This window comes from Garra rufa, chromosome 24 (assembly GCF_049309525.1).
Source record: "Garra rufa chromosome 24, GarRuf1.0, whole genome shotgun sequence".
Taxonomy (NCBI): Eukaryota; Metazoa; Chordata; class Actinopteri; order Cypriniformes; family Cyprinidae; genus Garra; species Garra rufa.
In genome coordinates, this window is record NC_133384.1 from 30,611,097 (window position 1) to 30,637,792 (window position 26,696).

At 37.1% G+C, this 26,696-nt stretch overlaps 3 protein-coding genes across 3 annotated transcripts; 1 reads left to right on the forward strand and 2 right to left on the reverse strand.

The window, feature by feature from the left end:
* The first annotated feature begins 383 nt into the window (after window positions 1-383).
* pks1 (polyketide synthase 1) lies at window positions 384-7,951 on the forward strand. The gene is made up of 6 exons (XM_073830986.1): window positions 384-435; window positions 525-678; window positions 769-929; window positions 1,010-1,213; window positions 1,460-1,641; window positions 1,719-7,951. Exons 1-6 carry the CDS (start codon window positions 387-389, stop codon window positions 7,245-7,247), a joined length of 6,279 nt encoding a protein of 2,092 aa, XP_073687087.1. The 5' UTR covers window positions 384-386; the 3' UTR covers window positions 7,248-7,951.
* Window positions 7,952-8,439: 488 nt separating this feature from the next.
* Window positions 8,440-17,056, reverse strand: ptchd3a (patched domain containing 3a). The gene is made up of 4 exons (XM_073831074.1): window positions 16,150-17,056; window positions 14,778-14,899; window positions 13,296-13,441; window positions 8,440-10,991 (listed from the first exon to the last, which is right to left on the reverse strand). The coding sequence occupies exons 1-4, from the start codon at window positions 16,879-16,881 to the stop codon at window positions 9,046-9,048; spliced, it is 2,946 nt and encodes a 981-aa protein (XP_073687175.1). The 5' UTR covers window positions 16,882-17,056; the 3' UTR covers window positions 8,440-9,045.
* Window positions 17,057-20,078: 3,022 nt separating this feature from the next.
* Window positions 20,079-23,612, reverse strand: rdh12l (retinol dehydrogenase 12, like). Its single transcript, XM_073830512.1, has 7 exons — window positions 23,485-23,612; window positions 23,082-23,194; window positions 22,850-23,005; window positions 22,673-22,777; window positions 22,374-22,583; window positions 21,027-21,219; window positions 20,079-20,611 (listed from the first exon to the last, which is right to left on the reverse strand). The coding sequence occupies exons 1-7, from the start codon at window positions 23,496-23,498 to the stop codon at window positions 20,509-20,511; spliced, it is 894 nt and encodes a 297-aa protein (XP_073686613.1). The 5' UTR covers window positions 23,499-23,612; the 3' UTR covers window positions 20,079-20,508.
* Between the last annotated feature and the right edge of the window lie 3,084 nt (window positions 23,613-26,696).

Consider the following 26,696-nt stretch of genomic DNA (forward strand, 5'->3'; position numbering starts at 1 on the left):
TATATGTTTCTAAATGGAAGCCAATTAAAGCCAATCATGAATTAGAGAATCACCCGAATAGCTTTGAGACAATAGCTTTGTTGTGTCCAGTAAGGGAAACTGCAATCAGTGATTTGCATCTGTACCCAAGTCTGTAATTACAGGGTTTTGTTTCAAACCACCACAATTACTGGTTACAAGAGGAAGGGTTGCACATTTAAAGACCCTTTGTTGAAAGAAATGTGTTTTCCTATTGGTTTTCAGTTGTGAAAGGCTTTAAAAATGCCTAGATGTTATTGGGAACTGATGAATACTGGTCACAACCATGAGCAGACCAGCAGAGCTGAGCTGAGAGATGCTTGTACATTACTTTTTACTTTTTGCATAATAAACAAAATATTGCTAAAATGGATGAGGATATTGCTATAATAGGAATTGGATGCAACTTCCCAGGAGGTAAGTGTAAATATAAATGTGTTGTTTATGTACTCTTATGTTTGTGACAATGCTGTGTGCATTTGCATGACTATCTACTACCTTCACAGGTGAGGGTGTTGAAAGTTTCTGGAAAGTTCTTGTGGAGGGAAAGAACTGTGTGGAACAGATTCCAGATGAAAGATTTGACACTTCAGAGTGGTTTCATCTTGATGAAAGCAAACCAGGAAAAACGCAGACGACCAAAGCTGCACTCATTGAAGGGTAGGAATAACCCAGTCAAAACTGCATTTGCATGCATTTGAGGTTTCTGTTTCTCAGAAGGTGAAATGATATAGTAATTTTTTTTTGCAGGTTCAATGAGTTCGATCACAAGTTCTTTGGCATCAGCGAGGCTGAAGCTGAATACATGGACCCTCAGCAGAAACTGCTGCTGCAGTGTGCATACCGAGCTCTAGAGGATGCTGGGATACCCTTGGAAAAAGCTAGTGGGAGCAGAACAGGGGTTTACATAGGTACATATATTAGATGCATCTAATGCAAGATGTTCACTTTTTTTTTTTTTGGATACTGATAGTGTTGTGTTTGTTTTCAGGTCTTATGAACAGAGACTATGAGACACTTTTGAACAATAGTCCCAGCACTATAACCCACTATAATGGCACCGGAACAGCTATGAGTATAGCTGCCAACAGAATTTCCTATGTCTTCAATCTGACTGGACCTTCATTTGCCATTGACAGTGCATGTTCTTCATCCCTTGTCGCCCTACATTCTGCGTGTCAGGCCATCAGACAAGGTTTTGATGCTTTTTTTTTAAACTCTAAAGTCTGTTCATTGCTTAATATTTATATGGATAGACTCACCCTCGTGTTGTTCCAAACCCGTAAGACCTTTGTTCATCCTTGGAACACAAATGAAGATATTTTTGATGAAAACCGAGGGTTGGAACGTCATGAGGTGGAGTAATTAATGACAGAATTTTCATTTTTGGGCAAACTATTACTATAAGTTGTTAATTATCTTTGTTTTACCTTATTCCTAGGGGACTGTGAAATGGCTTTGTGTGGAGGGGTCAGCTGCATCCTTGAACCTCGAGTCTTTGTGGCCCTCAGTAAAGCAAAGATGATCTCATCTGAGGGCACAAGCAAGCCATTCTGCCGTACAGCAGATGGCTATGGTAGAGGGGAGGGATGTGGTATAGTCCTACTAAAGCCTTTGAAAAAGGTAGGTATTTTACTTATTTTTAAATTATTCATGATATATCATTTATGGTTTATAAAAAGGTCATTGCTTCTTTTCAGGCTCTTGAGGACTTTGATAATATTTGGGGCGTTGTGAACAAGACTGCAGTAAATCAAGATGGCCACACAGTCACACCAATTACCAAACCTTCCATGACCCAGCAGGAGGCTCTCCTGCGCATGATCTACTCCTCTGAGAATTATCTAGCAAATGTCCAGTATGTAGAAGCTCATGGGACAGGAACACCAGCCGGAGATCCGGTTGAAGCAAGAAGCATCTCAAAAATCATCGCTAAAGCAAGATCTTCAATCTCAGGGCCTCTATTTATTGGCTCTGTTAAGAGTAACATCGGACATACAGAATCTGCAGCAGGGGTGGCAGGACTCATAAAGATTCTGTTAATGATGAAACACGAAACCATTGTCCCCTCTGTGTTCTACTCAGCAGAAAATTCCAGCATAGATGCTAAAGCACTCAATCTTAAAATCCCCACCAGAGCTGAAAAATGGCTTTACTCTGGATCCAGGATAAGGATGGCTGGATTAAACAGCTTTGGGTTCGGTGGCACCAATGCCCATGCCATCATCAGTGAGTATGTTCAAGCAACAGTCTCTGACTGCCACACTCTTCAACCTCTAAAACTGCTTCCACTGTCTGCAGCCACAGATCAGTCTCTACAGTTATGCATAGCTGACACGTTTCAGAGGATTTCAGCAGATGAGACGGCTGATTTGCAAGCTCTTGCTTATACAGCCGCTTGCAGAAGAAGCCACATTATGAACAAATTTAGAAAGGTCTTTGGTGCATCGTCTATGTCAGAATTAAAATCACAACTCAAATCTAGCATTAACAAGAAATTAGCTCCAACAAAGCAGGACCTAAAGTTAGTTTTTGTATTTTGTGGGAATGGTGTTACTTATAGGGGAATGTGTAAGCAACTACTAAGAGAAGAACCTGCTTTTAGGGACAAGGTCAAAGAGGTGGAAAACTACTTCCAGAAGCTCAAATGCACCAGTATTTTGCAGAAGATTGCAAGCAGCTATGACAATGAAGATATCTCCAAACCAAACGTTGTACAGCCACTTCTCTTTGCAATCCAAGTTGCAATTGTTCATCTTCTTAGGAACTGGGGCATCCGACCGGATATTGTTCTTGGACACTCTGTGGGAGAGGTTGCTGCAGCTTATTGCTCAGGCCTACTGTCTCTCGAGGATGCGGTGAAAGTTGTCTACCATCGCAGTGTGCTGCAGACCAAAGTAATGGGTGGAAGAATGCTGGTTGTTGGAAACGTTCCTGTTCCAGATGTTCTGGAAATTCTCCCTGCATACACAGGAAAGATTTGCCTAGCTGCTGTGAACAGTCCTATGTCATGTGTGCTGTCAGGTGATAAAGAGGCAGTTAATAATGTGCACCAGAAGCTTCAGTCTTTGTTCAAGGGCAAGAACCTGTTCCTTCATGTCTTGGATGTTCCCGCTGCCTACCATAGTCACATGATGGATCCTATACTAGGCCAAATCAAAGACAACATTGGACAGCTAACTCTGAATGAAATGGAGTGTGAACTTTTTTCCACAGTAACAGGTAAGATGTGTTGTCAAGGGGACTTTGTAACAGGCGAATACTGGGCAAGAAACATTCGAAAGCCTGTTGCATTTGAACAAGCAATTAAATCAGTTTCCAACCACACAAGGAACACAGTCTTTGTGGAAATTGGTCCAAGACGGGCTCTGCAAAGGAACATCATGGAGATTCTGGGAAATGACACCACAGTGCTTCCATCAGTTCATCCAGATAAAGACCACGAGACAATGTTCACAGCTGTATCAAAACTGTTTGAACTTGGAGTCAATGTGAAGTGGGACGAGTTCTACAAAGGGTTTGAAACAGAGCTTGTTGCTTTCCCAAGGTATCAATTTGAGTGTCAAAAGAATGAGGTATACTTTGAGGACGTAAGACGGGGAAATGAAGCAGTCTCTCGCAGTCCACATCCACTGATAAGTCCAAGTAAACGTGATGGGAAAGTAATCAAGTGCAACCTGTCAGAAGCTACAACCTCTTACCTTTGGGAACACAAGAACAATGGGATCTCCATTGCCCCAGGGGCATTGTATGTTGAATTGGCTTTGGCATCCATAATGGAAACTGCTGTTCCAAAAAGACCTCTCAACTCATTCCAGCTCACAATCAACTTTGAAAGTTTACTTGTTCTAACTAAGAACTGCCCTCCTCTCAAAATCACAATTGGGACATCCAAGGACACAGCCACATTTCAGGTTCAGTCCTCTGTTACCGTGCATGCATCAGGCACCATCAGCATTGAAGGTGGACCAGCTATGATTGAACAGAAAACCATTCACCTCAACACTGTTTTGAAGAGATGTCCATCAGTCATTGAAACAAAGGATGTGTACAACACTCTCGAGGACATAGGATTTGAGTATGGGCCCAACTTCAAACAACTTGGTGATATTCATTACGGACAAGGATTTAAGGAAGCAGTGACCAGTCTCAGGATTCCAGAAGGAGTACTAAACCATCTGTATGAGTATTGCTTGCACCCAGTGGTCCTAGACTACTTCTTGCAAATGTCCTCAGTTTTAGTATTAGTCTCTAGCACAGTCCGGCCTGGATTTCCCTCTGCAATTGGGAGTATGGTGATATCTGCACCTCCCTGTAAAGAGATGTTCATGTATATGAGATTGACCAAAGAAATGCCAGACTACTTTGAGGTTTGTGGATGTTTCACTAACAAAGATGGTCATGTGTTGATTGAGCTAAGAGACGTCAGAATCAATTTTCTGGGAAGACATGCACAGATCAGGGAATCATGCTTCTTTCATAACCAGAAGGTTGCCATTCATGCCGACAGCAATTCCCTCAGTAGAATCAAGGCTTTGGTCTTTGAAGACACCTTGGGTATTGCTAAAGGTTTGAAGCCGTATTTGCACCCAAAATCTGTGTTTGTTCCTCTACCTTCAGCCTTGCAGGTCTCAGAATTACCGTTGAACTCTCTTTGCAGTGCAGCAGACATGGAACTGGACACAATCCTGTTTATCTGGGGAGTTCAGAATATTAGCCACCTCCAATCTGAAGTCATTCTTGAGTCCTTGGTGGACAGCTGTGAACTTTACCGCCAGGTTGTTTTGTCTTTACGAAGCCGGAGCTGTGCATGCCCCATTCGAGTCATTACGTACAGGTCTGCGGATGGGACAGTTGAAAGCATAAGTCCTGGATTTGTGTTATCAGGCATGACAAGGGCATGTGCTGCAGAGTTGTCAGGGATCTCATTCCAGCTCATTGACCTTTCCTCAGTGTCAAGAGAGGATATAGAGGCACTGGCTCATGTGCTTAACTCATGTAAGACCCAAGAGTGCCCAGAAGTCTTTATCAGTAAAGGAAAGGTTTACTCTGCTGTGGTAACTCATACTCCTATCACCACAATTGAAGAACCGAAGGCTGAATCAAAAACCCTACAGCCCAGGGATTTCACTTTGCAGACAACTAATGCCTACAGGATGACCAGCATATCAGCCTTGCCTTCAACAAGTTCAGTCCACACAATTGAAAGGAAAAGCATTGAGGTTCAGCTTAGTAAGGTATGCATGCACTCATCTGATTATTTTCCAGTTAGTACTTCAGAACTAACGTTTGGTCAGACGATGTACTGGAACGAGCACACAACCCAGAACCACAGTCTCCTAGCACTCGACTTCAGCGGGATAATTACGGCTGTGGGAAAAGATGTCAACAAACTTAAAGTAGGAGACAATGTTGTGTGTTGTTACCCAGTGAAAGCAACTTCCAAAGTTGTCCTCCCCCAAGATGTGTGTTTTAAAATAAAAAGGGTTCCATTCCTAAAGGACATTCCCTGTGTTTCATACATTGTCCTGACCTGGGAGATACTCCAGTGTGCATTACCCAAGACCAAACCACAGCAAAGTTTGGGCATCTTCTCTACTGTTCATGACTCCGCTCTAGTCAACTTATTGACGCTCATAGCAAGTAAATCAGGCTGGAGTGTTTTTACAGAGAGTGAGACAAGTGGATTAGTCCAAAATCCGAAGCAGTGTTGGCTTCTTGTGATTCTTCCACCATATGATTGCTCACTTCTGACAGAGATTGTCAGAGTTGCCAATGCAAGTCACGTCATTGCAGTACGTGGTGTCCATGAGCCATGGTACTCGACAATCAATGTAATTCAGAGGGAGAGTGAGAGAACTTGCTTCCAGACTCTTGAGATGTCCAAAATCTTCCAGAAATCACGACTTAAGGCACAAGGAGCTCGACTACAGAAGTGGCTAAAGGGAATGCACTTGCACAAAGTGTGCCCTTTAATACAAAGCAGCACTTTTCAGATGGTGCTCCCTGAAGGCATGCCTTCTCAGTCTCCAGAGCATTCTGAATCTTATTTCAGTGCAAGAACTCTAGACTTGATAGCTCTGGCTAGTGACAATTCTACGAGCAAGATGTCAACCATCCCTTTGCTTCCAAGAACAAAGCAGCTGTTCTCAAAGAAAGGTGTGTACATAGTTACAGGTGGTCTTTCTGGTTTGGGATTTGAAACTGTAAAGTTCATTGCCCACAGGGGTGGAGGATGCATTGCCACTCTCTCAAGGAGTGCACCTTCTCAAAAGGTACAAGAGGACATAAACAATCTCCGAAGGAGATACGGAGTAAGAATTCATACTCTTCCGTGTGATGTCTCTGTATCAGAGCAGGTGATTGAATCCATTACTGTGATTGAAAAATATTTTTCTGATTGTCCAGTCAGGGGGGTGTTCCACAGTGCCGCTCTTCTACACGATGGACTACTGGAAACTCTCAATAGGTCTCTTTTCCGAAAAGTCCTGCAACCTAAAATCTGTGGTGCTCTTAATCTTCACTTTGCCACTCTGCACAGCCAAACACTCGATTACTTTGTGTGCTATTCCTCAATCTCCTCTTTTATTGGAAATGCTGCACAAGCCAACTACGCAGCAGCTAATTCCTTTCTGGATGCTTTTTGTCACTTCCGACGTAATATTGGACTAGCAGGACAGTCAATCAATTGGGGACCGCTTAAACTAGGCCTGCTAATGGACAAAGACAATTTTCAGAAGTTCCTTGAAACAAAAGGGCTAATGATCATGGACGTATCAGAGATTCACGAAGCACTGGAGCACTGCCTGTTAGATAACTATCCCCAGCAGGTGGTTTGCAAATTCAATTTCAGGAACCTGAAGAACCACGTCCTCTCTCAGAATGCATCTCTCAAGTTTCGCCTTTCTGCTTTAGTGGAGAAAGGACTGAAAAACAAGGTTGTTGAGGACTCCAGGATAAATGTTCAGTCATCGGTAGATGACTGTGTTAGAGGGATTCTGACTGAAATTTGCAGTGTGGATACTGATGATCTCAGTGAAGAAACTGCGCTTACTGCACTAGGAATTGACTCGATGTTGGCCATGACGCTGCAAAATCGCTTGTTTCAAGAAATAGGTGTGAATATTCCCCTTGTTGCTTTACTTGATCCAAACAGTACATTGTCCTCATTGAATGAATTCATAAAACAGAGCACGGATGAGGACTGTGAGATTTCTGTGAAGCTGTAATGTATACAGTTGTTTTCCTTTTCCGCCACCTTGTAGTAGATTGTGCATAGTAAAGAAGATGATTAGTGAAGTATTCATGAAATGTGACTTGAATTTTTACTTTTTTGAGCTAGCTTGTTTTGTGTTCAGCTAAACCTCCTATGCCAAATTCTATATTTGCTTAAAGGAATAGTTCACAGAAAAAGGAAAATTATGTCATTAATTTCTCACCCTCAAGTTGTTCCAAATCTGTAAGACCTTCGTTTAGCTTCAGAACACAAATTAAGAAACTTTTGATGAAATCCGAGAGCTCTCCCATGACAGCAAGGGTCCTTCCATGTTCAAGGCCCAAAAAGGTACCAAGAACATCAACAAAATGGTACATGTGACATAAGTGGTTCAACCATTTTTTTTTTTTAAGAGCACAGAAATTATTCTTGGAGCTTCATAAAATTACGGTTGAACCACTGATTTTCTTGGTACCTTTTTGGGGGCCTTGAACGTGGAAGGACTCCTGCTGTCTATGCAGGTTCAGAAAGCTCTTGGATTTCATCAAAAGTATCTTAAATTGGGTTCCAAGGATAAACAAAGGTCTTATGGATTTGGAACAACATGAGGGTAATTAATAACAGAATTTTCATTTTTTTAACCCTTTAATTGTAGCAAGCTTAACCACAATATTGTCTTATGTGTCACAAGTTGTATTGTAAATTGCATGTCAAATAATAAAATCTTGATTTCAAACGTACGTTTTGATTATATTTGATTTGATTCACCAATACGTTTTTCATCCCTAACAACACCAAAGAGAGATCAAAGGTCAGGTATGTCGCATAATATTTCTGCCAAAATTTAAATCCAGGCTTTTAGGCAAACATGCAGCAACAGGCTTATGAAATATGGAAAACCAAGTAAACTAAACAGTAGTTTTAAATAGAAAATAATATTTTGTCCTAAAAATGTGATACTCTTCCATTCATAAAATTGAAAAATACCAAAATACCAAACAAAACTCGTGTAAAGAGTGAAAATATTCACAGTTCTCCTAATCCTTACTCAGGCAATCCTCTTTTCTCAAGGAAAGCACAACAGCACGTGCACTACAGAAGCAAAAGGAATGTGAGTCTTTGTAAATGATCATTTTATAGCTGTTTATATCAGCAAATAAAAATAGTTACAATTTGAATATTTAGTTATGTCTTTAATAGGCTTTTACACATTCAACAATCCATAAGAAAACATTGCAAACCTCTCATAAATACAGAGCAAAGTATGCTTACGTATGTGCGTTAAGATTAAAAATTGAGAAAACTAAATAATTGTGCTTTTTATATATAACTAAATAGAAATATTCACATATCAAGAAAAAAAAGACTTAAATATTTGGTAACACAATACATTTCTGTGTCAATCATTCAAAAATCCATTCTTACATAAATTAAAGACAATTTACTGAAGAATGGTTTTATGAACGGCTGTTATTTTTATGTTTCATAAATGAGGCTAGTTGCTATTATTCATTTAAGTTAGTTAGCTTACGTATGTTATGGATTTTGTAAACATTTTCAAAAATATTTTTTTTGTTTGTTTGAACAGATTTTTTTTTACAGATTAATACAGTCTATGGTGAGTTAATGAGTAAAGTCCTGAAACCCATAAAAAGTCCTAAAATCATTGGCTCAGATGTATCTTTTGTAAAAAAAAAAAAAAAAAAGTGCCATGTTCCAATCTTATTGATTTAGATTTACATCTGTAATTTTAATTTAAACATATAAAAGGTGTTACGCATACAAACAGAAGAAATTAAAGTATAAGGATTTTACAAAATGGACAAATCAGAACCGTTAAGAGTGGGCACATTTGAATCTTGAATGTGGTTGCTATTTCCTAAAACACAATTTTGACTTTCCAAGCACTCTTTTGATTGACATTTGACTTTTAACATGGTATCATCAGACGGTGTATACATGTGCACCTCATAGGTCTGACTATCCACTCTGAACATTGGAACAGTGCTTGCCACGCACATATGATTATCTTGGAAGTGATGGTTATTGCCGGTTATCATCCAAATGGCAGAGCAGGGCTGAGACCGACACTTTCGGTGGTTGTCCTGTTGAAAACTGTGATTGTCGTAAATCTCCCGCTCTTTCAGCTCACCATCTTTTGCCTTTGCTTGAATGTTGTTGGTGTGGTTCTTCATAGCCTGCTCTTCTGGGCCCGACTTGTTATTAGCCGGTGTGCCACTGCACATGTCAAAGAAGGTCAGAAAAACCGGGATAAAAGATAACCCATGCAAGAGACCAAAGAAGATCACCAAGAACATAATTTTAAAGAAAGTTCTGAAGATATAATTCTTAGAAGCAGACAACACAACCACCCCAAGAATAGTAGACACAGCCCCTTGTAAAATAGGATATCCTAAATGAAACAGTGCTTCAACAGCCTTGTCATTCGCACTGGGTTTCTTATTAGAGACAAAGGCGTATGATATATGAGCAGAGAAGTCTACGGAAAAGCCAATGCAGACCACAAGAATGATCATGGAGATGGTGTCTAAGTTAACATCCCATAATGCCATGAACCCAGTGACGCCGACAATGACCGATGCGATGGAAAAAGTCACCCAGAGGGAGCACAGAGGATTTGGGATGAGGAGAAGTGAGATAAGCAACATCACGGCTGTCGTAACCGCAATGTTTTGAATGGTGTTACTAACTATTACTGCATACTGGTCATGGTAGATGAAGGCAGGGTGGTAAACTAATAAAGGAACAGGGCACTTTTGTGCAGTCTCTCTTAATTTATTTAACATATTCATCTCATCCAAAGCTGTTGAGATATTTACGGTCTGTATGAAGAAGCGAGACGCGTGGATGGAGTTGTTGGTGAAATTGACATCCTGTTTGAAATCGGAATAAAATCGGAGAAATCTTCCTAGGTTGTCTTTGAAGACGTCTTCGGTGCTCAGATTGAGTTTGGTGTGATATCCGTAGTACTTGTACGATTTGATCCAGGAGGTGAATATGTCTTTTTCAATGAAAGATAAGTTTTTAAAATCTTCAATGCAAGTTTCAAGATCCGTCATGTATTTTTCTTCCCAGTATGGAAACTCTCGTCGGATGACGACCATGATGTTTGGCCCATATTCAGAGAAATACGCCTTCTCGTTATCGTAGTATTTCACCACGTAGGAATCATCAGCTGCTAAATTGCGAAGATCGATTCCTTCTTGAATTTGGAAACACCCGTAAATGCTAATAATCATATAGATGCAGTACAACACGATCACAAAAACCTTCGTCCAGGATTTCGTCAGAAATGGGCCGTAGTATTTTTTAAAGAAGTGATTCATTGGTTGCACCTCCTCCGTACCAGTATGAGAGTCGTATGCGCCTCCAACACAGCATAATTCGTACCACTTCGACTGACCCACTGGACACTCCTTCGGTACTCCCTTGCAGGTCAACCAGTGCTTGTTGCTGTTTTCTCGCCGTCCGTTAAGAACGAGGAATGCTCCGAAAAATGTGATGCTGTAGATGTAGCAGAAAAGGATGGAGGTGCTGGTGTATAAGCAGAAGGAGCGGACCGAGCGGAAGGGCGTCATGAGGCCGATGTAGAAAGCGAGCACGTCTGTCAGTGTGGTGATGGTGATGGAAATGGCCGCCTCTTTGTATGTCTTAGACAGGCGAGTCTCCACTCGATCGTGAACATTCGTTTGCTGCCAGCAGGAAATGAGGATGAACATGTCGTCCACTCCGATTCCTATTTAAAACACAACAATTATCGGTTAATATAAATCAACACTGTACAGAGCTGGCTTTATACAGTTGGGAAATGTTAATTATTTAAATAAATAAGAGGGATCATACAAATCACATGTTTTTATTTAGATCTGACCTGAATAAGATATTTCACTTACACTGCAAAAAATGCTTTTCTTACTTAGATTTTTTTGTCTTGTTTCCAGCCAAAACATCTAAAAATTCTTAAATTAAGTTATTTTTCCTATCCCATTGGCAGATTATTTAGCTTGTTTCAAGCAAAAACAAACTCAATTTTGACTTGTTTTTTCTGAAAACAAGAACATAATTTTTATTTGTCTAAAAAATCCTTCCTGATTTAAGAATTTTTAGATATTTTGGCTGGAAACAAGACAAAAAATCTAAGTAAGAAAAGCATTTTTTGCAGTGTAAAAGATGTGTACATATAGGCCACAAGAGAAAAAAATAGTTGACCCTTTTCAAACATTTACATACACTTGATTCTTAATACCGTTTTGGTACCTGAATGATCCAAAGCTTTGTTTTTTGTATAGTTATAGTTGTTCATGAGTCCCTTGTTTGGTTTTTCAGCGATTTTTGTTTAGTTGAACTAAGGGATTCAACTGATAGACTCAAATGCAGCTATTACAGAAGGTTCAAATGCTCACTGATGCTCCAGAAAAAACAACAACAATGAATTAAGAGCCAGGGGTGAAAACTTTCGAACAGATTGAAGATGTGTAGGCCTAAAATTGTTTTATTTTGCCTAAATATCTTTTTTTTTTTTTTTTTTCATTTCAGTGCTGCCCTTCAGAAGCTACAGAAGATACTTACATGTTTTCCACAAGACAAAATAAGTTAAATTTACTCTGATCTTCAAATTCCAAAAGTTTTTCTTTCTGAAGCATCAGCCTCAGAAAGAGCCTTCTGCAATAGTTGCATATGAGTCACTCAGTTGTGAAAAGATGGATCTCAAAATCATACAGTCATTGTTGAAAAGGGTTCAAATTAGGGATGCACCGAATCCAGATTTTTGGGGTTCGGCCGAATACCGAATACACTGTTTAAGATTCGGCCGAATCCGAAACCGAATACCGAATCCTACTCGCATCCTTAATTACACGTTTTTAGCTGTGACTGTCCAGCTGCCGTACCTGAAGTTGCTGCATTTTGGCTGCTGTCTGTAGATTCCTTCATGCAAAACTCGTATTCTTTTGGATGTTTTAGGGGCCGTTCACATGTAGCGTCTTTTGCGCGCTCAAATTCGTTATTTTAAATGTAGATGCGCGGCTTGCGCGCGCATAATGGAAGCGCCGCGCACGCGGTGCGACGCGCTCGTTTTTCCAGGCGCGTCCGCGCCGCATCGAGATAAAAACATCTCAACTTTTCAGAATGCAGCAAGCGCTCCGCAGCTTGGAGCTAGAGCGCAGCTGATGGTTGCTTAGAAACGGCAGACGCTTCCGGAGCGCAAGCGCCCGAGCGCTTTGTTGACAAGGAAGAAAGAGGCGCGCCTAGCGTTTTCCACGCGTTTTTAGGCGCGACATGTGAACGGCCAAATGTTTTAACATCGGCGATATGTTGTGTACTGCTTAGGGTCCTTGCCACCACGAGACAAATTGGCATTGCAAATTGAACATAAAGCTCGACTTGAATCGCCTTCTTTTGGTGGAAAGTACTGCCAAACAAAACTTTTTTTGCTTACGAGTTCCATTTTCAGATTCTTACAGCCTACTACATTCGAACGGGTCCTATGTAGCCTAAACACCTTCACGTAATCAACGGCCGTGTGACGTCGTAGTGCAAGTCTAGGGTTCGGTTTCGGTGGAAAATAAATCTAAGGTTCGGCCGAAACCGAACCCCGTCAAAAAGCCCAGGATTCGGCCGAATCCGAATCCGAATCCTGGATTCGGTGCATCCCTAGTTCAAATACACAAAACTGCTTAAAAACCGAAGAATTTGTGGGACATGAAGGAACTTTTCTAAGAAAGGACAAACAAGGGACCCATGAACAACTATCAGTAAACAAAAAAAAAAAAAAAAAACAGCTGTGGATCATTCAGGTAACAACACAGTATTAAGAATCAAGTGTATGTAAACTTTTGAACAGGGTTGTTTTTATCAATTCAACTATTATTTTCTCTTGTGTAAACGTGTCTTTTATGTGAAATATCTTATTCAGGTCAGTACTAAATAAAAAATAACATGCATTTTGTATGATCCCTCTTAGTTTGGTAAAATAATTAACATTTTGAAGATTCTGCAAGGTGTATGTAAACTTTTGACCTCAACTGTAGTTATGCTTTACCTAATATCAGGAATGGAGAATTAGCCACTGTCATGACAAACGGGACACCAATGTGTAACATCATCCCAAACGAGGACAAAACAGCCAGTCCAGCAGAGAACACCCCAAATGTAGCGACCCATACTTTGTTTCGGACACAGTCAAACCTGAAAAAAAGACAAAATAGATTTTTTATTAGGACTATCTTTATAACAATTGTCACACATGTTGACTCATTCATTTTGAACAAATCTTTTTTGCAATCATTTTCGTTAATTTATTTTGAATGCAGTTGGGATTTGGGGGAACTTTCTGGGGAACTTTCTTTGGGGAACAATAACTTTCTGCTGTTCTTGTGAGTGTGCACAAATAAAAGTACACACTTTACAGTTTCCAATGATGTATATCTCTAATTTGTATGACTAAAACCGACAGAGCATTTTTAGTGTCTTTTGCGCTGATCTAAAAAAAAAAAGAGCTGGTATCGCCGGCGATACAGCCGGCCTCTGGGAGTTAAATAAATAATTTCCATTTCCTATACAGAGACTTTAACGTGAAAAATGAATGACTAAAGACTTGGACGAAGATGCAGAACAGACTCGAAAGGTGAGCTAATCACTTTGGTTTTGCATAATGTATCTTTGGGTGTATTAAAATGGTTTCCAAATTTGGAATATGATTATAGATTGCATATGTGGACATAACATTCTAATTTAAATCTGCTCAAATCTTTCCCAACACTATTCAGAAGTTTGGGATCATATTAAGATTTTTAGTGTTTTTCAAAGATTGATTTATTCTGAATGTTGGTAAATTGCTGAATGTAACTTTTTGGAACCTGTGATACTTTTTCAGGATTCTTGGATGAATATAAAGTTGAAAAGAACAGCATTTATTAAAAATAGAAATCTTTTCTATCACTTTTTATCAATTTAACACATCTTTGCTGAAAAAAAGTAATAATTTCTTTCGAAGAAAGAAACAAAGAATAAACTTACTGACCTTAAACTTTCAATGGTAGTGTATATTGTTACAAAAGATTTCTATTTTAAATAAATGCTGTTCTGTTTAACAATTTATTCATCAAAGAATCCTCACAGGTTTAAAAAAAAATAAGCAGCACAACTGTTGTCAACATTGATAATAAAACAACATATTAAAATAATTTCTGAAGGATCATGTGACACTGAAGACTGGAGTAATGATGCTGAAAATTCAGCTTTCCATCACAAAAATAAATTTTATTTTAAAGTATATTAAAATAGAAAACCACTATTTTAAATTGCAATAATATTTCACAATACTACTGATTTTTTCCTGTGTTTTTAATCAAATAAATGCAGCCTTGATGAGCAGAAAAGACTCACAAGTCAAATGTAGGTTCTGAGTGCATGTAAAAACATCTACACAGAAGCCCTGGTAAAAAAAAAAATCATGTGCTAGACACTGCACAATACTCTGAGCATCAGAAAATAGCTTATTCAACTCTTCAAGTTAATATACCTCAGACAAGAGAGAATGGAGAATGCAATGGCAATGACGTATGTGATAGAGAAGAGAGGAATCACATCCTTTGTGTTGGCCTCAAATTCCACCTGCCTTGACAAAGATGTGGAATGGGTCACCTAAGGGTGCAAATAATATTGACAGCATTTTAGATTTAGCTCATAAGATAGTTACAAGAGCATTTCTTATTGTAGTTAAACTAATTAAACAAACATTTCCACCGATATTGCCCAAGAAATAGAAATTATAATTCATTTAGCTAATGTTGAGCAATAGGGGGGCATGTTGTCACAACAAAACTCTGCCAGTAAATAGTACTACAGGTCATATAATGTGTTTTTAAACATAATTTAATAAATGAAAAAAAAAACTATAAAATTACAAAATTTAAATATGCCACAACCCAAGCCAACATGATCAGTGTTGGGGGTAATGCATTACAAGTAACGTAAGTTATGTAATAATATTACTTTTTCCAAGTAACTAGTAAAGTATGCTTTACTTTTTAATTGGCAAGAAAATATCTGAGTTACTTTTTCAAATAAGTAATGCCAGTTACTTTTTCCACCCATTTGTTGAATAAAAGCTCTTCTGTCCCCATGTTGAGAGAAATTGTAAAATGTTACGTTAGTTCTAGGTTAAGTGTAAACATGCAAAAAATAAAAATCTCACTCACAAAAATAAAAACACATACAGTGTTCTTCAAAATGAATAAGAACAGTGAAATTCAATGCAAACCTGCTATAATTAAATGTTAAATAATACAAATATCCTTTATGTATTTAATCCCATTTTATTAACCAATGTCTTTGCTGCCGACCTTCGATGATCCAAATCATCCATAGTAATAAGCAAAAATTATTCAAGATAATCCAACATTTGTTTTCCTTTTTTTATTGGAAACGAGTTGACATTCTTTCTTCTGCGGTCTACTGTACAGACGAGAATACTAGAATACTAGTTACTTTTCTCTAAGCCTGAGGATTTTGGTGTGAAAAGGCTTTTAAATTTGCCAAAAATAGAACTTTTAATATAAAAAACAAACAAGCAAGCCCTGCCCAGATTTTAAAAAAATAACGCAAAAGTAACTTAACGCATTACATTCCATAAAAAAGTAACGTTTAACGTAGTTACTTTTTTAAGGGAGTAACTCAATATTGTAATGCATTACTTTTAAAAGTAACTTTCCCCAACACTGAACACGATTTTGTGAAGAAGACTTGTAAAACCAAGGCTGTAGCAAAACATAATTTGAAACCATTAAACCAACTTTTGATGTTATATGCAGTAGGCCTACAGACATTAATTGTGACAACAAGCTCCATTTGTCATCAATAAAGTACTCAAGGGTTACATAAATAAGACCTACCTTAATGAAGTTTAGTGATAAATTGGAGGGAAAAACCTTGAGGAATTCATTCAGCCATAAATCTGTTCTGGAGCGATTCTCCTCCTTCAGGAAATAAAACAGACGCACTGCTTTGGCACTTTTAATAACTGAAGAGTTTACATTCACTCCACCAACCGAATATCCCAAGAAAATGTACGCGAATCCAAAACGAAAGAAGGGAAAGCTGAGCTCGGTCGTTTCTAAATTCTCCCCATAATATTTGTAAATATCCAGTATCTTATTAGGTATGCATTTCTTGTATCGCCTCGCGCAAAGTCCCTCAAAAGTGAGCACCTCGTGACCCATGGTCACATTTAACTCTTTCACCTTTCTGTCTAAAGTTACTATCTCCTGAAAGGCAGCGTCTGTGAGGATGTTGGAGGATCTTGAGACCGCAATGAAGGACGCGTAAACTCCATCCGTGTAGAGTCTCTGGTTGGAGAACACCGAGTCGTTCTGCGGGAAGTTCTGCTGGACGAACTGCCTCTCCAGTTTGGCAGGACCGTTCACAGGTGTGAACTGATCCTCAATGTCATTGGCCTCACGATCTTCCAAGAAATAAAACCCACTCCCCAACACCGCGGAGATGAACAGAGGAGAGATGAAGAACCACCACGGGTAAGTTCCCACAAAGCGGCCGAACTTTTGGAAGCAGATGGAGATCGGCTTCTCCACGCAGTCTGTGGTGCATCCAGCCATGTTCACCGGCATTTTGGAAAGATTAAAAGAAAAGTTTAGAGGGGGGAAACGCTGTGATAAATAGATTAGAGTAACGCAAATCTATCTTTCTCCCTATCTGGATTGTGTCTTGAGGGTTTAAAGTTTTAAACTAGCTATATAGACTAGTTAAAAGTTGATTTAGAAAGAGCTTCATGATGCCTGCGGGGTATTTGGATATCCTGACGCATTTTTGCGTGAAAATCTTCAGGGAACAAGCCGAGAGCGACCACTCACGGGCACATACAGCAAATTATGTTTAGACTGAAAACCACAAACGAAAAATATAGTGTTTCTGATTTAAGAAAAATGTTCTTGAAATAATCCTGATACATGAATTATTGAGTTTTGCCTAATAAAATATTAATAAAATATTTCGCATGTTGCAGCAGTATTGTCTATTATTCCTAGATAATAGACAATATTGTCACAGTACAACATTCACACTAAAGCTAAATTGAGGTAAAAAGACCACCATATTTATATAAACTATATATACTGTATTTATTTATTTTGAATTTTGAAAAAAAAAGTTTTTTTCTGCCTGCATTTATTTGATCTAAAGTACAGCAAAAACAGTACATATTTGAAATATTTTTAATATTTAAAATAACTGTTTTCATTTTGAATATATTTTAAAATGTCATTTATTTCTGTGATCAAAGCTACATTTTCAGCATAATTACATTCTTCTATATTTTGATATCCTATAAAAATATTTAAAACAGTTGAGTACATTTGTTTCATGATTCTTTGATGAACAGAAAGATCCGAAGATCAGCATTTATCTGAAATAAAAAGCCTTTGAAACATTATACACTGTACCATTCAAAAGCTTGCGGAGTAATTTTTTTTTAGGAAAAAATAATAGAAATTAATACTTTAATTTAGCAAGGATGCTTTGAATGTATCAAAAGTGATAATAAAGACATTTATAATGTTTCAAAAGATTTTATTTCAGATAAATGATGTTCCTTAAAAGACTATTCATCAAAGGAGCTTAAAAAATCTTCTCAGCGTTTTTCAACATAATAATAATAATAATAATAATAATAATAATAATAATAAATGTTTTGAGTAGCAAATCAGAATATTAGAATGATTTCTGAAGGATCATGTGACTGGAGTAATAATGCAAAAAAATCAGCTTTGAAATCACAAGAATAAATTACATTTAAAAATATTTTTAAATAGAAAACAGTTATTTTAAATAATATTTATTATTATTATCAATATTCAATTAATTATTCAATTAATAAATATTAATATTAATAAACACTGATTGATTATATAGCATAATGAAATTATATTTGTTAAAGTTAATATAGTAGTATTCCCAGGACTTTTAATAATTAGTCACATGATCTGATCTATATTTAATAAAATACTTAATTTGCTGGTTTATTGAATAAATACATGTGTGTTTACAAACCACACAAGTAACTTATATATTAAATAAAATATATGTGTGACCCTGGACCACAAAACCAGTCATAAGGGTAATTTTTTTAAAAAATTGAGATTTACACATCACCTGAAAGCTGAATAAATAAGCTTTCCTTTGATGTATGGTTTGTTACAGATGCAACTATTTGAAAATCTGAGGATGCAAAAAATCTAAATATAATGAAGTTCTTAGCAATGTATCAAAAATTAAGTTTTAATATATATTTACATTGGGAGATTTACAAAGTATCTTCATGGAACATGATCTTTACTTAAAAACCTAAAGATTTTCGGCATAAAAGAAAAAATGTCCATTTTGACCCATACAATGTATTGTTGGCTATTGCTACAAATATCCCCGTGCTACTTAAGACTGGTTTTCTGGTCACCAGTTATAAATGATCAGTCAGTAATGTTCTTCAGAACACTGTACTAGTTTCTGGAATCTCTAAAGCACCAGGTGCTTTTTTAAAAACAACTAGACAATAAAAAGTTTGTGTTTCTTTCATGAATCAACAATTTAAGATTCTACTATGGCATCCGACCATAACATCTTTTCGGTTCTGATAGGAACCTTTATTTGTTATAAGTGAATGAACACAAGCTGACATCCATGAAAATAATAAACTACAGCTCAAATGCTATATATTAGAAACATAGAGCAATTTAATTAAGTTGGAAACAGGACTTACGTCGCGGTTTCTGCTCATTTTGCTCCATCAGGACTGAAGGATGTGAGGAGAGAATGACATGCAAGTTCATTACTGAACACAAGGCTCCATTCATGCTTTTCAATTACTTTTGTGGTTAATTACCCCAACAAAAATGGCTTCAACTCTCATAGCGCTTGTGATTTGCCAATTGGAGATAATTGAGGGCCTCATATCATTACCACACAACTGATACTGCTCTTACAGTATCAAAGAGTAGCCTACCTGGAACATCTATTTGGTTAAAATAATTTTTTAGACATTTAACAGCTGTTTTAGTTTATATTCTGAGATAGAAGACATGACAGGATGGGTTAGTTTTTGTTGTCCACTAGATGGGGCTAGTGACCTTCTTTGTATGTTCTCCTGCATCACACCATATTGGGCAATGAGTTGTTGTCATGGTGACGGGTCACAAGGAGAGAAAAGCTGCAGTTGAAGGTCGTCATGGCGACTGGGTCAGGGGAAGCAGAGTTGCCATTTGTAGTTGTCATGGTGATCGGGTCAAAGGAGGCAGAGCTGATTAGAGGTTGTCATGGTAACTGGGTCATGGTGAGAGCAGAGATGAGAGATTGTCATGGCGACCAAGACTGAGAAAGAGCAGAGATAAGTTGCAGTGCTGGCATCTTTGACTTTAACTGTTTCGTGTTTTTTTAAATTGTATTGTATAATATTGTTTTTGACTTGTATTTGACTATTTATTTCAGATTTATTCTGCATGTACCTTTGGACAAACACTGTAAAATGCAAAGTGCAATATCAAATATATATATATATATATATATATATATATATATATATATATATATATATAAATAAAAATTGTGTGTGTGTGTGTGTGTGTGTGTGTGTGTATATATATATATATATATATATATATATGTACATATGAGTGTGTGTGTGTGTGTGTGTGTGTGCATGTACGAAAAATGAAAAAAAAAATCATACCTTTAATTTAATTGTCTGTTAAGCTGCTTTGCTTTGCATGAAAAGTGCTATACAAACAAACAAACTGAATTAAAATACAAACAAATATATGTAAAAATATTATAAAATTTTTGTTTATTTTAATTTTTTCTTCTTTTTGGGTCATACAAAACTCAAAATTAAAGCCAGGATACAAAAGTGTAAATGTATTCAAAAATATTCACATACATTCAGTGCATTTTTTTTCAACTGCTTGATTCCGGCAATTGCATCATTTATGATGATTACATCACTTATATCATTTAGTGCATAAATATGTACATTTATTATAAGAGAAATAACTTATGCAACCTGAGACCAGAATCTACTAAATATATTATATAAATTTCACATCATGTATAAAAGCCTGTTAAATTTTGTTATATTTAGTGATAATTTAGGCTAGTGTGTTTAATATTAACTATTAGTATTTCTGTATTTTGACAGTAGATGGGCCAATCTCAGGCAGGCAGGAGTAAAACTTCATCAGGAGCAGTTTTCACTCCCATGAGATGCTGAGCATCTTACAGCTGAGTTGCCAGAGGCGCTGGGCCACCTCGTCATCCATGGCAGCCTGGGAGCATTTTGCAGGTGCACAGTCACTGTGTGGAGAGCGGGAAACAGAAAAATTAAAACATGTCTGAACTGTTTCAGATTGCTTTATAATACACCATGACATCATACACAAGTTTATCAGCAATACTGATAAACTTGTGTATAATGCTATATGATAATAATATCTAATTGAAAGACAACAGAATATGACCTTTTGGACCCGTGTGTAATTATGGTGTACTCTGTGTAGACAGAGGCTGGGTAGGTGTGACATGGAAAGCTCTACTGCATTTTTGTTTTAAAGAGACAGTACACCCAAACATTTTAATTCTGTCATTAATTACTCACTCTCATGTTGTAATGGAACGACATGAGGGTGAGTAATTAATGACAGCATTAAACTTTTTAGATGAACTATCCCTTTAAGGCAGACTGCTGGGATTGAGATAAAAATCCACTGACCTGTAATATTTGCCACTCTCTGTCTCCAGTTCAGGGGCCACGGCGCAGTAGATGGTGGTCTGAGCTCCCTGCACAGATGATTTGGTGAAGGGCTTTGCCATCCACATGACGGCTTGTTGAGGTTTATTTAAGTGCCTCCACAGTTCAGTCTGAACCACTCCAGGATGGAGAGAATACGCTGTTACTCCAGTGCCTGAGATGCCACACAAAGACCAGATGATTTTTTCATTGAAGTGTAGATAATATTAGTGAATTAATTTTTTTAAATGTACATTTTAATACATTGTACAGTTTAGGCCAAATGTTAATTATTTGACCAAAATAAGAGGGATCATACAAAATGCATGTTATTTTTTATTTAGTACTGACCTGAATAAGACATTTCACATAAAAGACATATAATCCACAATAGAAACGAATAGTTGAATTTATAAAAATGACCCTGTTCAAAAGTTTACATACACTTGATTCTTAATACTGAATTGTTACCTGATGATCCACAGCTGTTTTTTTTTATTTTTTTTTTGTGATAGTTGTTTATTAGTCGCTTGTTTGTTATGAACAGTTAAACTGCACACTGTTCTTCATAAAAATACTTCAGGTCCTACTTTTCCGTCTTTGGTTTTTCAGCATTTTTGTGTATTTGAACCCTTTCCAACTAAGACTGTATGATTTTGAGATCCATCTTTTCACACTGAGGACAACTGGGGGACTCAAATTCAACTATTACAGAAGGTTCAAACGCTCACTGATGTTTCAGAAGGAAGCATGCCAGGAAGAGCCAGGGGATGAAAACTTTTGAAAAGAATGAAGATTTTTTTCTTATTTTGCTAAAATATCATATTTTTTCATTTAGTACTGCCCTTCAGATGCTACAAAAGATACTTACACATTTCCCAGAAGACAAAATAACTTAAATTTACCCTGATCTTCAAATTAAACAAGGAAAACATTGTATTTCATTCTGGAGCTTCAGTGAGCATTTGAACCTTCTGTAATAGTTGCATACGAGTCCCTCAGTTGTCCTCAGTGTGAAAAGATGGATCTCAAAATCACACAGTCATTGTTGGAAAGGGTTCAAATACACAAAAGTGCTGAAAAACCAAAGAATTTGTGGGACCTGAAGGATTTTTCTGAAGAACACGGGGCAGTTTAACTGTTCACGACAAACAAGGAACTCATGAACAACTATCACTAAACAAACAAAAAATAACTGTTAAGAATCCAATGTATGTACACTTTTGAACAGGGTCATATTTAGATTAATACAATAAATAATAAAAAAATATATATTTTACAGTTTTAATTATGAAAATAAAAGTAAATATCAATTATAAAAAGACATACCTTCCAGTCTTTTGGCCAGTGAGCGAGTGAACAGAATGTTTGCCAGCTTGCTTTGACTATAAGCTTTCTGTTTATCATAACTCTTCTCACTGTTAATGTCCTCCAGATTGATGGTCCCCCATTTGTGTGCCGTGGAGGAGACATTAATGATTCTCGCAGGCGTTGATCTTTTAATCAAATCCAATAACAGATACGTCAAAAGGAAGTGACCTACAGAAAGAAAAACAGCTCTGATGTCTTCCTTAATGTCTTTTAGAATTAAAAATGGTGTCCAGTTTGGACAAATGACACATGCTTACCCATGTGGTTGACTCCAATTTGCATTTCAAAGCCATCTGCTGTCTTTCCATAAGGACAAACCATCACACCAGCATTATTGATTAAGACGTTGACTTGTTTTTCCTCTGAAAGACAACCCAGATATATAAGAAAGACATTTATACTTATATACTTATACCATATCCTGGTGATCTCACCTTTATTGATCTTTTCTGCAAATTCTCTGATCGATGTGGAATTTGACAGGTCAAGCTTGCTGATAACAACATCCTGGTTTCCTGAAGCATCCTTAACTTCCTTTAAGGCTGCGTCGGCCTTCTCCATATCTCTGCATGCCATGATAAGCCGTGCTCCTAAACACAGGACATCAGTTAGACAACATTTTTACATAATATTAACATGAAACTTTTAAGAAATAATGTTGCCCACCTCTCTTTGCCAGGTCAATGGCTGTCTCTTTGCCAATTCCAGTATTGGCTCCAGTAATTATTACGGTTTTACCATTAAGTCTGGCATCAGATGACCACGAACGAAACAAATTTCTGAGAAGAAAAGGACAGGAATAAATGTAATGCAATTATTGCTGTCATATTACTCAACTTGGATCCTATGGGCGTTGGTTTGATATGACAACTTGTTTTACGAGCTCTATGAAAAAGTATTAAAACATAGTCCTTTGTTTTCGTCGTGTTTGGTCTATTCTCGATTCAAACCACCTAAAATATTTTCGAAATATGAATGAAAATCCCGTTGCTTTACTTGTTCGCCACAAGTGTTGTGCAACATTTTACTCAACATCTATGAAATACAACATATACATTTCTGTTCATACCTTAGAGCATCCATTTTACGATGACTTGTATCCAAACACAAAAATATGAACGTTTATAAAACTAATCAATAAGATAAACCAGAAAAAACAGACGGAGTCTGATCAAAACTATCGCACTGTCATTAGTGGGAGGAGTCAAGTGATGTTTAAGGAAGACTAGTGGAGTTGTAGTTTGCTATTGGTCAGAGACCACGAAACCCCGCCCTTTACTTGTATTTCTATTTTTCTTTCCATTTGTACCTTCATTACTGAATGCAAAAGTATTCTATAGTTTTATATTTATTATATGTCAACATATAAAATCTTTAATATCTGCAAAAAGGAAAGAATCTGTACATTTTAGATTTAAAATTGACTAGTAAACGTGATTCTTAGTTCAACCAGGAGATGTCAGTAGATGCATGGTAAAGAAATAAGCAGATGTCTAAAATATTTGCTTATTTTGGTAATGCTTCTACTTTGCATTTTTCTAATTGAATAAAAACGTTGATGCATTATACTTATACCAGGCTATCAGCAAGTTAAGATATTTAAGTAAAAAGGTAAAATGCACATTGAGTTGTACTTTTGCTTTAATGATGGCATAAACCCTATAGATTTGTGCAATTAATCTCCATTCAGTTTTCACAATGTCCTGTGACAAATGTAAGATTATGCAAAGATTATGTAGGATTATATAACATTATACAGTGAAACACTATTCAAAATGCCCCAATTTGTTTCAGTAATTTACAGCTTTGCTAAAACTGTCAAAAGGTTGCCATCTTCTGCATCATGTATTTTTAGCTTCTACACAGTCTCTCTCTCTCTCTCTCTCTCTCTCTCTCTCTCTCTCTCTCTCTCCACAACCCACCCCCTCTCTGTCAGTCTTTCTCTGTGGTGGTGAGATTTGAACTGTTAATGTTTCTCAGAAACTGCACCTCTCAAACACACTCTGCTGCAGTGAGCCACACTGGGTGAAAAGAAAAATATGTCTAGCATGTTTTTGTAAGACAGCAATACTGCAAAATTCTTTGAAGTGCAATAAGGCTCTTATTAGTAATTCAGCACCTGAGTGAATGCAGTGAAATGCTGCACTGACTAGTGACCTATGCATGTAGCTGTGTAGCTATAGCCTGTATATAATTGCATGGTTAATCTGTAGATGACAAGTGAAAAGTATATTTCACTGTCTTTGCATTGCATGTAGCTTACAATAGAGGTCAAAAGTTTACATACACCTTGCAGAATCTGCAAAATGCTAATTATTTTACTAAAATAAGAGGGATCATACAAAATGCATAGTACTGACCTGAATAAGATATTTCACATCCACAAGAGAAAATAATAGTTGAATTTATAAAAATGACCCTGTTTAAAAGTTTACATACACTTGATACTTAATACTGTGTTGTTACCTGAATGATCAACAGCTGTTTTATTTATCTAGTGATAGTTGTTAATAAGTCCCTTGTCCTTGTTCCCACAAATTTAGATTTTTCAACTTTTTTTGTGTTTTTGAACCCTTTCCAACAATGACTGTATGATTCTGAGATCCATCTTTTCACACTGAGGACAACTGAGGCACTCATATGCAACTATTACAGAAGATTCAAACACTCACTGATGCTTCAGAAGGAAACACGATGCATTAAGAGCCGGGGGTGAAAACTTTTGGAATTTGAAGATCAGGGCAAATTTAAATTATTTTGTCTTCTGGGAAACATGTAAGTACCTTCTGTAGCTTCTAAATGGCAGTACTGAATGAGAAAATATGTTATTTAAGCAAAATAAGAAAAATGCACACATCTTCATTCTGGTCAAATGTTTTCACCCCCAGCTCTTAATGCATCGTTTTTCCTTCCGGAGCATCACTGAGCATTTGAACCTTATGTAATAGTTGCATATGAGTCCCTCGGTTGTCTTTAGTGTGAAAAGATGGATCTCAAAATCATACAGTCATTGTTGTAAAGGGTTCAAATACACAAAAATGCTGAAAAACCAAAGAATTTGTAGGACCTGAAGGATTTTTTGGAAGAACAGCGGGCAGTTTAATGGTTCAGGACCAACAACAAGGGACTCATGAACAACTATTGCTAAACAAAAAAAAACACAACTGTGGATTTTTCAGATAACACAGTATCATCATTTTTATAATTCAGCTATTATTTTCTCTTGTGGACGTCTTTTATATGAAATATCTTATTCAGGTCAGTACTTAGCAAAAAACAACATGAATTTTGTGTGATCCCTCTTATTTATCTAAAATAATTACCATTTTGCAGATTCTGCAAGGTGTATGTAAACATTTGACCCTAACTGATGCTGATGCATGATGGTCGCCTGCCAACAGGGGGCAGAATTACCGTTTAAAATTTTTGCGTTTAGTTAAATCTCATTCATGTCTAGATGTATTACTCTAACACACAAAAGTGCACTAAGAATGTTTATGACACCTTAAATATCAACACTCTTCAACACCGGTCAAAGCGCACATCGCTATCTCAAACAGGAAGTGCGTTGTCAGCCATCATATGATAGTGTGTAAGTAAACATTTCCTTCCACCATTTGAAATAGCACAGTCAGAAAGAGGGCTATAATTAAATAACCTCTGATTAACAGTCACCTCAGCGATGACACATTTAGGGCCAAACTTTGAGTTTAAGCCTACCTTTTCAGGCCCGTAGCCAGGGGGGGTTCGGGTGGTTCGAACGAACCACCCCATATTGCCAAAGGTCCATAATTTAAATACATTTTTTTTTAATAAACAAGTGTTCTTTTAAATAACGACATTGAATTAGTGTAAAAGCTTTAATTATTAAAGATGTCATAAATTTGGGCAAGGAATTAAAGACAAGAATCGCATTATGGATTAAATGCGATAGTCATTTAAAGCATGCCACACGGACCGTTTATACTGTATCCGCTCAGATCACAGCAGCGGAGCGCAAATTCACTAAAGCAGACGCGTTTACTAGCGAGCACTAAACAGTGCTGTAAGATCCACAATGAAGCGCTTGAATTTAATAAAAGAACACAAATGACTTTGCGACTTAAACAGGCGAAACAGCGCTGACAAACAGGAGAAACACTGTGCGCGACGATACAGTCAGAATCATTTACCATGTTGTAGCCTTTTTATTTTACACTAACTGCACCATGGTATTGCGGTAGAAATGCGGAATATTATATTAATGTAGACATGTATTAACTGTAAAGAAGTAATGTAATA

Coding starts and splice junctions, on each gene's coding strand:
- pks1 (XM_073830986.1), top strand. CDS start 387: ATGGATGAGGATATTGCTATAATAGGAATTGGATGCAACTTCCCAGGA. Junction 436..524: donor TGGATGCAACTTCCCAGGAG/GTAAGTGTAAAT, acceptor CTACCTTCACAG/GTGAGGGTGTTGAAAGTTTC. Junction 1,214..1,459: donor GTGTCAGGCCATCAGACAAG/GTTTTGATGCTT, acceptor CCTTATTCCTAG/GGGACTGTGAAATGGCTTTG.
- ptchd3a (XM_073831074.1), bottom strand. CDS start 16,881: ATGCCGGTGAACATGGCTGGATGCACCACAGACTGCGTGGAGAAGCCG. Junction 13,442..14,777: donor TCCATTCTCTCTTGTCTGAG/GTATATTAACTT, acceptor TCTTTTTTTCAG/GTTTGACTGTGTCCGAAACA. Junction 10,992..13,295: donor TTCTCCATTCCTGATATTAG/GTAAAGCATAAC, acceptor TGTTTTAAATAG/GAATCGGAGTGGACGACATG.
- rdh12l (XM_073830512.1), bottom strand. Junction 22,778..22,849: donor TGCAGAAAAGATCAATAAAG/GTGAGATCACCA, acceptor GTTGTCTTTCAG/AGGAAAAACAAGTCAACGTC. Junction 20,612..21,026: donor GAGAGTGGCAAATATTACAG/GTCAGTGGATTT, acceptor CTCTCCACACAG/TGACTGTGCACCTGCAAAAT.